Raw genomic sequence first — 15,572 nt, forward strand, 5'->3', positions numbered from 1 at the left:
GCTTTTAAAATAAAATACGTTAGACTTCAATCTTCTTTTTATTATATTTTATTACGATGCTAATATTTTTGTTTTACTGATGTCCACAACTTAGACTCGATGTCTCGATGGAGACTGGCATTCTTTATTTTATTCATGAATGTTCAAATTCATTTTTTTTTTGCAATTATATTGTATTTGTTTAGCTTATTTCCTTCACTTTCAACACTACTTGATTTTGTTTATTCCATTCTTCTGATAATCATGGGATAACAATTTAGATTTCAAAATTGGAAAATATTGTTGCCATAATATTCTAAAACAGACAAAACATGCTATTTTCTTACTCCAAATAACATTGATGTTAACTTTTTTTTTTCAGCAAACCATGATGGCCCAGGAGTTTGTCTAAATATAAATGTTGTTGTAAATGATGTATTGGTGATAGACTACTTAGTATGTGTCACTCGGGCAATGACAATTTCACAACTATATGATGAATTTGTTTTTGCGTATCTGTTGACCGACTTAATTAGCTGATTATTAGCGAATTGCTGTGTTATGTCTGTCATCGTTTAGGCAGGCGAGGTCCTGGACGGAACTTGGCTCAGTGATTTGAAACTAATTACAAAATAACCGTCGCTATTCGGACTACTATTTCTGACAGTTAGTATTCGTAGTTATTAATGTAGTGAACGATTAATCAAAAGATATGACGTTTTCAGTGCTTAGTGTGATTGGCTTTATGATTGAAGGTTACGCCCGAGAGTCTTTTTACTGTTTTGTAATTGGTTAGAGTTTTGAAAATGAATAAAGAGAGTTTTGAGTTGGTCTTGGCGAGTACTCCACGATAGATGCAGTCTAAGTCCAGTCCTAGAGAGTCTTGGGCGAGTCTTGGTTCAGCCATGCGATAGTCATGGGGACTTTTCCCCAGGGCGCCGTGTCTTATAGAGTGCTCAAAAGACCGACTAAGACGAGAGTTGAAACGTATTTCGTTGTGTGTGTCTTATTTGACTGTAAAGCTTAAGTGACTTCCCCGATCCCATACCTCAAGGAGACGCGATTGAGAGACGAGACGAGATTCCCCCCAGGCACGTGTGGAGAACCCTAGAGAGAAGAATCACCCCCTGATAACTATTTAAAGGCGGTGGTAGTCGTGCCACGCATTCGCGAGATATGAGACTCATATGAACAAAGATGGCGACTTTGACTGTTACGCAGACCAAAGATTACAATCTGATACTTTGCCATCTTTAATTAGATAATTCTAATCCTCAAAAATATCCATTAAGGTGCTTGTTTGCGAGCACTCAGAGCCTTAAAATTATGTTTTTGATTTCTTTTAATACTTCGTCAGACACTAGCTCAAAATCTCGGAGTTTTGTTACAAGCAAAACATAATAACAAAGTTAACAAGTCAGACATATGGCACGAGAACCACATTCATTGAAACAAAATGGCCGCCAGTCGGCCATTTTGAATCTAATCTGAAGAACAAAATTATGTCCATCAATGTCCCATAATGTCCAACGTATATACAAGGTTTGGACAAAATTCATCTGTAAACAGCCGAGAAATGCTTGATTTTGATGATTTTTAGAACAAAAATAGCCACCATTCGGCCATTTTAATAGAATCGTCATGATCTATAATGAATATTTATTGAATATTTAAAATTTGAACATAATCAGTCAAAGAAAGTCAGAGATATGGCACTAGAACCACATTCATTAAAACAAAATGGCCACCAGTCGGCCATTTTGAATCTTATCTGAAAAACAAAATGATGTGCATCAAGGTCCTATGATGTCTAACGTATATACCAATTTTGAACAAAATCCATCTGTAAACAGCCGAAAAATGCTTGATTTTGATGATTTCTAGCACAAAAATGGCCGCCATTCTGCCATCTTGAATCAGATCGTGAAACAAATTGACGTGCATATGTATGATATCATGTATGATGTATGTGTGAAGTTTCTGAGATATAGGTCCGGACGCACGCACGGACGGACGGACGCACGCACGCACACATGGAGGTCAAAACATAAGTCCCCGTTTTCGGACTGCGTCCGAACGGGGACTAAAAATATCAAAACACTGTGGTATACACCCGGGGGTATACAACAATCTGAATGTTTTAAAATTGATATTATCTACGTTTCGGTTATTCAGTTTGTGAAGGCTGGTTTCAAATTTCAAGAGCTTCCTGAATTTATCCATTGAAATTTTTCACACTACGTAGGTGATGTCTTTTTAAATGAAAGGACGACAAGGATTATTATAAGTATTGTGTGTTGTTTTCAAACAAAGATTCAAAAAGTGAATAACACCTTGTATGACACATTGCTGCAGTACAAAAGAGCACAACATGCTATCAACAAACCCAGACGTTGTTTTGTAGATAAGGAAGGCTCCGACAAAATGTCAACTTTGAACTTTACTGACCAACCACAAAACCAGGTCGGGAGAATGACTAATTTGTAAATCATGCACCCAGCAGACCCAGTGCCATTATATTTACAGACACATACCTGTACTAATTTGGTTACAACTTTCACATAAGCAAAGCAATTACTGTTTAGTAAAATTGTATTCATACTCAATTGAATTGAGATTCTGACATTACCTTTCAAATTATACTTTTATTCAGCCTGTGCCAAGAAATTCAAACAGCGTGAAAGTATCCAAGACGAGCAAAAAATATAATCAGAGCTACTAGTGCCCACGAAGCTGCATCTATAATCGGACATTCCTTTCTTACTGTGGGTTATTTGCCATTGAGCAGGCGAGTTCGAATAATTAAAAAAGTGCCGACAAGAAATAGTTTTGTTTATACTGGACAATGTTTGTAAACAAACGTGGTGCCGTGTCCATGTGCAGAATATATATATCGTCGCTATGCATTGTGGGTCGTTTTGTGTCAAATCGCCATTTTGCCATTTGAAATATGCGGCGGCCCGCTGTAGTTATGTCGCCCGGCAGACATGTACGTGTTTTGTGGACTCCGACTGATCCGATTGACTTTCTATGATAGTCTGAGCTAAGGAAGAACACGATGGATAGTTTGCCGTCAACAAGCGACCGTTTGACCGTCAGGCGATCGCTTGTGCGACCAAAACGACAGAGAATCACGCTTTGTTTTGGAGTCAGTCAGATCTTCCTTGGCTTGCTTATAGTCGCTGTAAGCTTCGCAGCCTTCGGGTTATCGACTTCTAACAGAGTGCGGAATGCATGTCCGTATTGGGCTGGCTTTTCGGTAAGTGAATCTTAAATATATATTTTCTTTCTTAATATGAAAAATAAAAAAAAAGCAAAGTTTAGACTTTTCTCAGGCGCGGTGCGTTTCTTGGCAACGGGAGGATGGATGCAGCTGCACCGCTCATGTAGCTATTTTTAATGATGATGCATAGATCCGGTGCTCCCTCCCCGCCTCGTCCTTCAGTTACATAACCATTCTTCAGTCAGGAGGAAATCGTCGAGACTGTACTACTTTGCACATATTTCAGGTACTTTGCATACCTTTTATCCTGACAATGCGTGTCCTTCAAAGTTCAACTTCAACTTAGGTGAGAAGGACGTTTTAAAACCAATCCCATGTCATGTTATTGCTACTGCCGGGCCGTGTTTTGCGAAATAAACCGATACTATTGCTGTTGAACAGAGTATGATTAACCTGAAAATGTCGATGTTGCTCCTGAACAATACTTATCCTTGCTCTGTGGTTAGTATTTGTGAGTGGGCGTGTTCTCTTATGAGTCGGGAGGGGGGGGGGGTTCAGGGGTTCCAATACTATTTCCCCAATGTACCTTCACATGCCAGTCACTGAGGCAGCCATACACCCTCTGAAGCAGGGATGAATATATAACTTTGGCATCTCTGTTTTCAAATATCAGACTTTTTTATCCTTAAATTTCTATTCAATAACCCCAGTCATGTCCCATGTATTCATTATTATTATTATTATAATATTTATGTTTAAAAATGTAACTTTCTCAATAAAAGCCTGATGGACACTACTTTTAATAATCCCTATAGACAACACGGCTACAATCAATGTGCTGTTTTATCAAGGTTTTTTTCTACTCCTACTTAACACGGACAGGGTTTGCATGAGGTTACTAGTATCAGCATCATGACAGAATATAATAGTGCTTTTGTCATGTGGAGAGCATGTTGTGGCTGACTTGCATTTAAGCATAAATCCATAGCCTTTATATTAGAACTGTTCAATTGTGAAGGAAAATCTAGAACTGGATCATTGTATTACTTGTCGCTTTTCGGGTTGTACGGTACTTCAAATTGAGGGTGACCTAAGTTAAAAAAAGTTGAGAACCTTATTCTCCACTTCTGTTATTTTTCAAAGGTACTTTTATTTTTTCTACTTAGCACAAAAGGTTACTCAGAAAAAAATTTGCATACATGTATATGACATTTCATGTTACAAGAAATGGAATTAAAATATCACTGTAGTCTGTTTGTAAATCAATGTGTAAAATGAAAAAATAACATGTTTTGTCTGTTTTGGAATATGTTACCATTATAGCAAGGATACATGTATCTCAATATGTAAACATTTTGGTTGGCAACATACATGATAAAAACATGTATACTGAGTGTTTTTCAATGTACTTGTTGATGTTACAAAATTAATATTATTTTTAGAGGATTTTATTAATGAAACAATATGTTTGCGTTGTGGTCAATCAAAACCATGCACAATTATTGTCACAGCTATATAATATGCACTATAATATGTTCACATGTCTACCTTAAAACTAGACTGAAAATTTTTTACTTTTGAAAACTGTTTTTCATACAGGTACATTTTACCATTTATTACTTATAATTTGGTCTCCGTCCGTGCGTGCATCCATGTGTTCGTGCGTCCATCCAGAGTCATATCTCAGAATCCCTTGGACCGATTCCGTTCATTCTTTGCATGTGCCTAGTACCTTATGTGGGACATATGCACATGCAGTGGTTTAGCGATTCGATTCAAAATGGCCGACTGGCAGCCATCTTGTTTTTTGAAAATGTTGTTATGTATTTTGGACATGCTTTGTCAGTTGTCATTCAAACTTGGTACATAGATTTTACATGTTAGGATACATGTCCATGACGATTTATTTCGCAATTGGATAAAAAATGGTCGACTGGCAGGCATCTTGTTTTTGTTTTTTTATGCGGTATCTTTGACGTGCTCTGTCAGTTTTCATTCAAATTTGGCACATACATGTACTTTGTACATGTTAGGATGCATGTCCATGACAATTTGTTTCAAAATCTGGTCAAGGATGGCCGATTGACAGCCATCTGACTTTTTGGCCTTACTACTATATTTCCACAATTTATGTACCATTTTCATTCGTATTTGGCACATACATCATACATATCAGTGTGTTTCATAATCAGATCAAAGATGGCTGAATAACGGCTGTTTTTATTTTGGCCATATTACTATGACACGAAACACGTGTTTTGATGTAAATAAACAATCTGTTGTATACGCCACTTGGAACTCAAGTTTTAAGGACGCGCTCGCGACAACCCCTCCGCTTTAATATGACGAGCACAAAGAGAACTTAATGGGGACTGTGTCATTTTCAATGACTTGTTTAGATTAATTTGTCATTATCTGTACCTGATTGAAATTACCGGTAAGCAGGTTTTTTTGCCAAAATGTTCATTTTGGTGTGATTTCAAATATATACCAATTTCACCAATTTCCTAATTCGTACTGCTTCACTGAAGCTCATCATCCATAACCATTCCCATGAAAATCGTATGTGATTGTGTAAGGAAAAGCTTTATTTGACTTTTGTTGAAATGATTTAATTGGGTACCATATATGCCTTCTCCTATAGAAGCAGATATAAACAAATAATTATTAAATTCCTTTGTTTTTGCCTTTTTGTTGAAATGACATGTAGTTCTTTGTTACTTTACTTAATTGTTACGCAAACAAAGTTCCACTGAGTATGCATGTACATTGTACAAGTCCAATAAAAATTATTATTATACATCTGATACTGAAACAATAAAATTTACCCATCTGTACACGGCCAAACAAACATGTTTGTAAGTGCTATGGATGCATTAAAATTGTATGTCTTCCTTATTTAGAAATTGTGCATCACATTCGTCACTGAACACAAACGTTTGCAAAACAAAAAATGTTTTTCGTTGCTATTTCTGGCTGTTTTCTTCTTAAATTATTACTAAAAGCAGTAAAAAAAAATGATAAGGTTGTCATGAGGATACCGCAAAGTATGCACTCAGACAGTACTGTAACGATATGTGTCTGTCAATACAATCACTGTACTGCCTTCATGCATACCTTGTGGTATGCTTGTGATAACATCATAGTATTATTTTAAGGAAATCTATATTGGGGAACAGAGTTAAAAGTCATGGTTATAAGGACTAAATGTAAAAATGGTCAATACAGGGAGGTAGGTATAGTATGATGAGTGATTCTAAAAATAGATATTTTAGTAGTTGTCTACAAGAAACACAGGAAATATAAATGCAGTGATCCAAATAATGAATTTCATGGAATGATTTGGTAACTATAAATCAGTAAGCTAATGTGTGCGATTCAAATTAGACATTTGAACATTTACTTGTGTGTAATCGGTTCAATGACTTAGAGCTAACACAAGGCAGTCTGTGACTGCAAATGGCAGTTGTACCATATTTATTTTATTTCAAGTACAGTGTACAGTCAAGTATAGTGTGGGGGTACTCAGTGCTCACTGACATTTATTAATTTCACTATTTTGAAATTCTGAGCATATTCACTGTGAATTGTCAAGGAAACAATGAGTTTATTGTTATTTTACATACCGGGTAGATAAAATTTAGCGAATTTTACTTTATCAGTGAAAATAGCGCAAATAAAACCCAGTGAATAATTAATTTATTGTATTGGAGGAAAACTCTGTAGAGGGAAGATCTTGAACATAGTTTTTTTAGTGTTTTGACTTTTTATATAAAATTTATATTTAAAATAAGTTTGTATAAAATTTAGAAATAATTAATAATTTAATTTAATTCAATTTCAATTAAATTCAAATGAAATTATATTAAATACATGTATTTGGAATTAAATACTGAATTATAGATTAATTTTGCTTAAAAATATTTGTCATGCTTCAATCGCATTATCCAGTTTTGAATGACTTACTACTGCTGAAACAGTCCCCAATATTTACTTTAATATCACTACTTAAGATAGAGACAATATGGTTCAGTGCTTTGCTTGTAAATAAAAAACCAAACAACTCCACACTGCCAAAAATTTCAGATTCCTCTTCGCAAGAAAAATATACAATTACACAACCGACTAGCTTGAAATTCAACAGCAGTTGTTTTGTGGTTAGGGCTTCTACTGTGGAGTATAAACACCAAGTCACTATCATGTGTTTGCAATGTAATTATATTATCATGCTCATAGTGTAACAAGCAGTAACCACAGAATATTGCAGTGAATTTCAAACAACTTGTAACTATGCTAGCTTTACTTTACGCAGTCTAGACACATTTCATACATGTAAGGTTTTAATATATAATCTCATATGTCTTTGTATTTCTTCCTGCAAGTTGTTGCTGAATATTAATCCAAGACTATTCAATTTAAGATTATTTATTAATCTGTACGTACTGAATGAATTTATTTTCAAAAACCTTGTGTCCAGGAAAGTTTAAGTACTCATTTTGAATATTAAAATTTTGATGGAGTTTACTAGATATGGATTCAAGTGCAATGAAATTATAGAAACCACCTCTAATATTTGTGTGTTTGTATCTAAGCGGCATGTGCTGCTTGTAAAGAAATGAGGTTTATTGTACCCTTAGAAGCTCATGTATCAATCTGTTATAACTGTGTAATACTTTATTATAAAATATGACACAAAAAATGTAAAATATGATAATAGTCTAAAATAATCTAAATTATAATACATGTATAATAGTTCAAAGTGTAACAAGAATCTGAGAAAAATCAAAAATAAGTCACAATCGTCTAATATTATACAAAGGTAAAAAATATGAAAGAATAGTCTAAAATATGGTGGAATATCTAAAATATGGTGGAATATCTAAAATATGGTGGAATATCTAAAATATGGTGGAATATCTAAAATATGGTGGAATATCTAAAATATGGTGGAATATCTAAAATACAATACAAAATTCTAAAAAATGATGCAATATATTATTGTAAATATACAATATTCTAAAATATGACACAAAATCTAAAATATGACAATAGTCTTAAATTAGATAAAAGTCCAAACTATGATACAATACAGTTATGATACATTTAGTATATACTATGATGCTGTTAAAATAAGCTAATTCTGAACCAGGATGTCCATGGAGTATGTTTGGAATGCACCATTTTTAGCATATTAAAAATGTGTTTTTACAGCATTTTGTTCAGATGATGTCATTAGTATTGTGTCATGTGATTAAATATTCTAAAAAAGCATTTGATTTGGACAACAAATGATGAAACAATAACTAAAATTATGACAGAGGTATTTATAACTGCTGTGGCATTTTGTTCAGACAATAAAATTCTTTAGGATTCACAACAAATCATTGAAAGGCACTGCAAAATAATATATGTAAAATAAAGTCTGTATTAGAAGTCACACCCACTCATTTTAAACAATTGAGAACCAAAAGATGTGTAAATGCTCTAATAGTAGCCGCAGCCCCTCTGTTGCATTGTACCAATTTAGTTTGATCTTTTTTATGCATTGTTCCATGTGATGATCACATCAGCTATAGTTTCAGTAAGATTGAGTAATCATGACAAACTCTGTAAAACAAACCTTGTGTTTATTTCATTAGCAGAAATAAGAAATTATGTGTGGTTATGATAATTTCTTTAGGATAACTGTGTAAAAATGGTTAAAAAAAAGGTTTCAATGAGACTTGAGTAAAACTGAATTTTGGCCAAATTAGGAAGATGTTATTGTAATCATCATTAAACATGGGTTTTGTTGAGTATTTAACAAGCTAGTACTATATAAATGATGTTTTATGAAAAAAAAATGTGAATGTAAAAGATTAAAATATAAAATATGTGTAATTTATGTAAGCACATGTACACTGTGGATATGTTAGGGTATCAATATAATATCAATGTTTTATGGTGTAATTCCAGTTTTCTGACATATGTCTAATAATTAGTTTTAACCCTTAGAATCAGAATTTAAACATTTATTTCATGGATTAGAAAACGCTAAGTGTAATGTAGTATATTGTTGATAAGAATTATATAAATCAAACTGTCTGACCATATCCTGCAGCTAACTGTGTAATATTATCTACCAACCACTCCCATCTCCATTATCATTAACTGGTGCAGTAAATTAGTTTAAGTGACCCTCTTATATACTCTTAATTCCCACATGAGAGTACAGTATTTACTCTATTTAAATGGCATCTCCAATAAAAGCACATGTTATCTTTATATTATCTGTTTTGTGTATTAGTACACTTACAGTTATATTTATGTGTACTGTATATATTGATGACTGAAATCTCTGTTCATTTACCGTTTCACCACCAGACTTTCTCGCCAACATTTTTCTGTACTTTTTTCTTATATTCCTCAATATTTCTGGAAATGAAACCTAATTTTGGAGCCAACAAACAAAATTTGAGCCAAGTTTTTACTCAAAAAATTGGGCTATTTTTGTCCAAACCTTCTGAAGGAAAGTGCAGACTATAAACAGGACCATTTTGTGAATTTGTGATGAATAGAGGGAACTGGAGGTAAAAAGGTTAAAACAAGACAGTTGTTGGAAGAGATTTTTAATTGTTTCATATTTAAATAATAATTTTGTGTAATTTACTCAATTTTGTGGAAATTACTCAATTTTGTGGAAATGCTACTAAAAATGGTTTCTCTTGTGAAATGAAAGCACTTCACAGTACCATATTTTTTCTATTACAAGCACATCTAGAAATGCTTGCAAAGTAACATTAGTATATACTGAATACTGGACTGACAAACAATTCATATATGATTGTATATTGATAATTTAAAAGTTAGAGACAATACTAGATCCTGACTGAATCCTAATAACTTTTCATTAACTCAGAAATTGTTAAAATTGACGTAGCATGCAGACTTAATTACATTTTTTATTTCCATGCATATATCATGTTATTGAGTTAAAAACATTTTTTGTTTTATAATACAATTACACAAGAACAGGTCTAGACTAAACCTGACAAATGTAGTTTGTGAACCCACTGACATGTTTTAATATGTCTCGCTTTTGTTATTTCTCAGTAAGTGACATTTGGAATTGAATCGATTTGCCAACAGAACTTTGATGACTCATATGATGATTCTGTTGGGAAATGAACAAATTATGAAGTGTAATAGTGGATTTGTAAAAAGTTTTTTTAATCGTGAGTCACGATTGCTGTGTTACATGTATCTTTTTATGTTACTGCACCCATTGGTCACAATTTTATCAACTAATTTGGCTTCTTGTATAAGAGTGATTATCTTCAGTAAATCTACCGAAAATCATTCAAACAAATTTTTAGAAAATCCATTGATATTCAGGAATTTTGTTTACTATATTTAATATTGAAAATGGCCTATAGTATCCATTGATTCAAAGTCTTGGTTACATGTACAATGTATATGTCATGTTCAACATACTTTCTTCTTCATGAGTTTATACATGTACCATCAAAATACCAAAAATTGGGTGATCAGGTATTTTTTGTGATACAAGAATCCCAAATGTCATGGAACGTGGTCAGAATTGAAATTTTTTATGGTGGGATTATTTTTTTGTATCTAAAATTCTTCGTTCAGTGACACAAGATGAAAATGTAATGATATTGTGAAAACATTACAAAAATAGACATTTAATTTAGTCAGTTTCCAGGGTGATAAGAGTTTCCTATTACTGTATATACAATGTGAGATTTTCCCATAATGCACTGCATATATGTATATGTGCAGTAATATGCTCAGTAGAGCAAAATTGAAGTAATCTCCCATAATGCACTGCATATATGTGTAGTAACATGCTCAGTAGAGCAAAATTTGAACTGCTTTAATTCTTATTGATACATAAAAGTGTATACATTAATTTGGTGGGCAAAAAAATACTGAAATTTGTTTCTGAAATTGAAGAATTGCAGTAAACTGAATCACTGTGTTGATCAAAAGACAGATGAGATGGAGCTTATGTATACGTTGTTGTAATACACCAAGAACTTACATTAATCATTAGAACTTTCGACAATAATAAAATATTATTGCGTTGAATTTCAGTGCCTGTCTGATAATGAGCTCATTAATAATTTTTTTCCAAAGTAGAGTTATTACATGTGTGTAAATTACCAGGGTTGCATTACTGCATTCATGCAGATTGTAAACTGGGTCAAAGTTTACAATGATAAAAAAGCTAAGGGTCAAAGTTTACAATAAAAGAGCTAAGATCAAAGTTTATGAAGACAGGACTCAGAGTCAAAGTTTACAATGTTAGTGACAGGGCTAAGGGTCAAAGTTTACAGTTGCAGTGAAAGGGTTAAAGGTCAAAGTGGACAGTTGCAGTGAACGGGTTAAAGGTCGAAGTTGACAATGTTAGTGACTGGGCCAAAGGACAAATTTGACAAAAGTAGTGGGATATGCACTCAATACTGCTCATGTACATTTCTTTAAAGCAACAGAAATAACAGAAGTGAAGAATTTCTTGCACTAACAAAGCCAAGGCATGCACATTACAGTAGACGCAGTATGTGAATCTTATACATACTTGTGCATTGTCCAATGCCATCAGTACTGTAGACACTTACAGATACAATAGGCTATGTCTCGTTAATTTCCCCAGCATCTAAATTACACTTTGAATGACATGCCTATTATTACAGTACTCCTAGAGGATACAGGTAACAGTGTCAGTGATTAACATGTGAATGCCATTAAATTCCTAAATGGTAATCTAAAGTAAGTCCAAGTCTTTGTATTCCTGATTCTACATCCTCTCTATAAATTACACTGGCAGGATGTCATGCGATTGTGTTTTATTGTTCTTTATTGCAAATCTTTTGGGCTATTCATGATAAATTGTAGAAAATGATGTGGTTTACATTCACAATGAATTCTTCATTCATCAAAAAGGAATTGTAAATCAGTGCAATTTGTATTTATCAGATGTGCTCTACTATAATTAGAGGAAATTGCATTATGGGTAGAACTACACTACACATGTTACATTAATCAATCTTGCATCAGAAGAAACCGCAAGTAATTTTTCAAATATTTTTTGATATTTTTAAAAAAATCTAAAAGTTTAGCTTTCAAAATGTTATATACATGTACATGTATTGGTCTAATTTGGGAATTGTTCAGGTGTACAGTCAAACTTGTAACTTGTATTGACTTGTAACTTTTGAAGTATTTGAAACCATGCCTGTGTCTCTACAAACTTGTGCACCCATGTTGGTTTACTTACTATGAGTTTCTTGTATTGATCTACTAATGTATAATAGGTTTCCATCAGAGAAAACTGAAGCTTTTACCACCAATATAATGCTGCATACGTCAAACAGCTGATGTATGCTAGTCATTCAAATGAACTCATTTCTTAAGTACATTTGTAATACAAAAAAAGTACAGTATTGCCATGAATGCTGGCTTTCAGTCACATCCATTCTATGTATGATGGTTTCCTAATAGTAAAAAGACTTGAAGCTGTCACCTGGTGCCATTACTTGTGTCAATTAGAATCAATAGACTTACTTTTCAAAGTTTCTGAGATGTCATTATTACTTTGATTGACAGTGATAGATGTATGACTCATCAGTGCTGTCATGACAACACCAATTGTTATCACGATGATAATAGGTTACAAGAATGCATCAGAACAAAGCATGGTTGAAATATGAATGAGAGTTGTAACATGCTTTATACATAGACTCACATCACTTTGTTACTTCCATCTCTTTGTGTTATTACCTAGGTTTCAGTCAGAAAGTTGGTTACTTACATTTTGAACAAATGTATCACTAAAAAAGTAAAATAATATAAGTATGAGGAAGATCGTGACCAATTGACATAAAAAAAATAGGAAAAAGAAAATAATTTTTTGATTCAAAAGTGTTACATACATGTAGTTATTTATTGTGACACAGGTATGTCATCAACTTTATGTTTTGTTTTTTTCCAAGTAAATGTCTACAATATTTGTCTGAAAAAAAAAATTTCCTAAAAAGATGAATTTTTGGATTAATTTCCATAGAAAGCCTTTTAAATTTAATGTATTACTTCATAAAAAATGAATGGTAATCATCATATGACCTAATAATTTGTGACAACCATTTTATAACGACATGTATATATTTTTTTCACCATATGCAAGCTTCTGTATTTTGAAATGTAATGAGAACTTTTTACCATAAAAAAACTTCTAACCATATATGCTAAACGACAGAGTATAGTAAAACCATGGTGTAAATGTCGACAAAAGCCATCTATTTCAAACAATATTATTTTGTATAACTATTTGAAAGACAAGAGAAAAATATTATGTATTTGTGCATACATGTATGAGCACACATGTGGACAGTGATGTATTGGCATTGTAAATTTTGCACTGTGGTGAGGTTGGTGACTTTCTCAGCACTGAAATGAATGTGGTTGGAGTCAAGCATTCATGATCCAACTGCATAGACATAAGCTGTGATTGCATGTGAATTCTTGACGTGCTGAAATCACACCATCAACATAGTAGTGGACACAATGACATAGTGCAGTAGAGAAAACATGCTCACATGTATAAGAAACGGAAAAAAACAAAAACATGTTTACAGGTTGATTCGATTGGATGCATGCATGGTTATTTGATGTGAAATATGAAGCAGCAATTTAAAGAGACTCCCTAGATGACTGATATTAAATACCATCAGAGTAAAATACTCATATCATGACAGTTAAATGCGATAAAAAATCATTGTGAGAATATTTGAAATCCCAGCAATTGTGAGCAAAGCAGTGAACATATCCCTCACCTGCATGAGGATAAACTAATATTGGACAGCGTTCATGAACGGTAATTATTTATGCAAATGAGATTTGACTTTATGGTCACAAATTACATGTACATGTCAAACAGTTGTTTGTGTGTTTAGAAAATGCTTAATGGATATATGGAATAAACAGGATATCAAAGTCATGACCTTACAATATCAAATTTTGCTGAGACCAAATAAAAATAACAATTCATTGTTTAAATAAATCCGGTATTGCAGGGTCATTGGTGAGATATGCTCTATGTATAGAACATATGTATGTAATGTGTCATCATTAGGAAGATTGTAAGGTTAACAGGGTGTAATTGTGCTGGTCAGTCACATGTAGGTCCTGATGTCATCATTAGGAAGATTGTAAGGTTAACAGGGTGTAATTGTGCTGGTCAGTCACATGTAGGTCCTGATGTCATCATTAGGAAGATTGTAAGGTTAACAGGGTGTAATTGTGCTGGTCAGTCACATGTAGGTCCTGATGTCATCATTAGGAAGATTGTAAGGTTAACAGGGTGTAATTGTGCTGGTCAGTCACATGTAGGTCCTGATGTCATCATTAGGAAGATTGTAAGGTTAACATGGTGTAATTGTGCTGGTCAGTCACATGTAGGTCCTGATGTCAACACAACTCTATTGTAATTGAATCCTTCTAGGAATATAAAAGATTACTCATTTTCAACCCATGGTATGATCTACAATGTGTATTTGCAAAGCTGATCAATAACAAGATAGGAATTTTATGAATTTGATCGTAGATCTGATTTAAATAAGATTCTAGTTTAGTTTAGACTTGTAAATGCCAATCCAGACGTTGTCTAAAAATGATGGCTTATAATTAGTCCCTGTTTCAGGTGCAGCCTGACAGGCGGACTATTAATTCTTATTTCCAGTTTCCGTCTGTGACGTCTCTAACATTTTCTCAGAAATTCTGAAGCAGATATCGATGAAACTTGGCAGGTTGATGAATAAGTCTCTGCTGAATATGCACCTAATTTTTTTTTTCAGATCTGAAAATTTTAAGTGGGTCTTTTTCAGGATTTTCATCCAAAACTACCTCTCCCAACACCACTGGGAGAACAACTGAGCATGCTCAGAATAAATAATTAGCTTAAAAGTAGATTTGTAATGCTAGGGTTTTTAGTGATGTCATGACCTTGATCTGAATCAGTGACAGATGGGTCTACCATTACCAATCTCAGTGGAAACTTTAGAGGGGTGTCAGGGCTACATTTTGATGGGAATTATAGTGGTGATACTGAAACAAACCCAGGTCCTGGTAATATACAAAGACCTGAATTAAAGTATTCAGTTATCAGATTAAGGGAAATCAATTTATGATGAGTTGTACTCACATAGAGTACATATCAATTCAATTGTTTGCAGATGATCAATTTATTTTTTATAATTAAATGACTGGACTGTGACATTCATGTCTTGTTTTACTTCTGTTCACCAGTCTGAACCTTCATCTCAGGCATGCTTGACAGACACATCAAGCTTGACAGACACATCACACACAC

At 33.4% G+C, this 15,572-nt stretch overlaps 1 protein-coding gene across 1 annotated transcript in view; it reads left to right on the forward strand.

The window, feature by feature from the left end:
* Nucleotides 1–2,900: 2,900 nt before the first annotated feature.
* LOC146729580 (uncharacterized) overlaps nucleotides 2,901–15,572 on the forward strand; it is a 108,801-nt gene continuing 96,129 nt past the window's right edge. The window contains exon 1 of the mRNA XM_085494838.1: nucleotides 2,901–3,238. Within this exon, the coding sequence (XP_085350964.1) occupies nucleotides 3,038–3,238 (201 nt within the window). The 5' untranslated portion in view covers nucleotides 2,901–3,037. The remainder of the gene's footprint in view (nucleotides 3,239–15,572) is intronic.

This window comes from Saccoglossus kowalevskii, chromosome 21, assembly GCF_978046115.1.
Source record: "Saccoglossus kowalevskii chromosome 21, keSacKowa6.1, whole genome shotgun sequence".
In the NCBI taxonomy this organism is placed as follows: domain Eukaryota; kingdom Metazoa; phylum Hemichordata; class Enteropneusta; family Harrimaniidae; genus Saccoglossus; species Saccoglossus kowalevskii.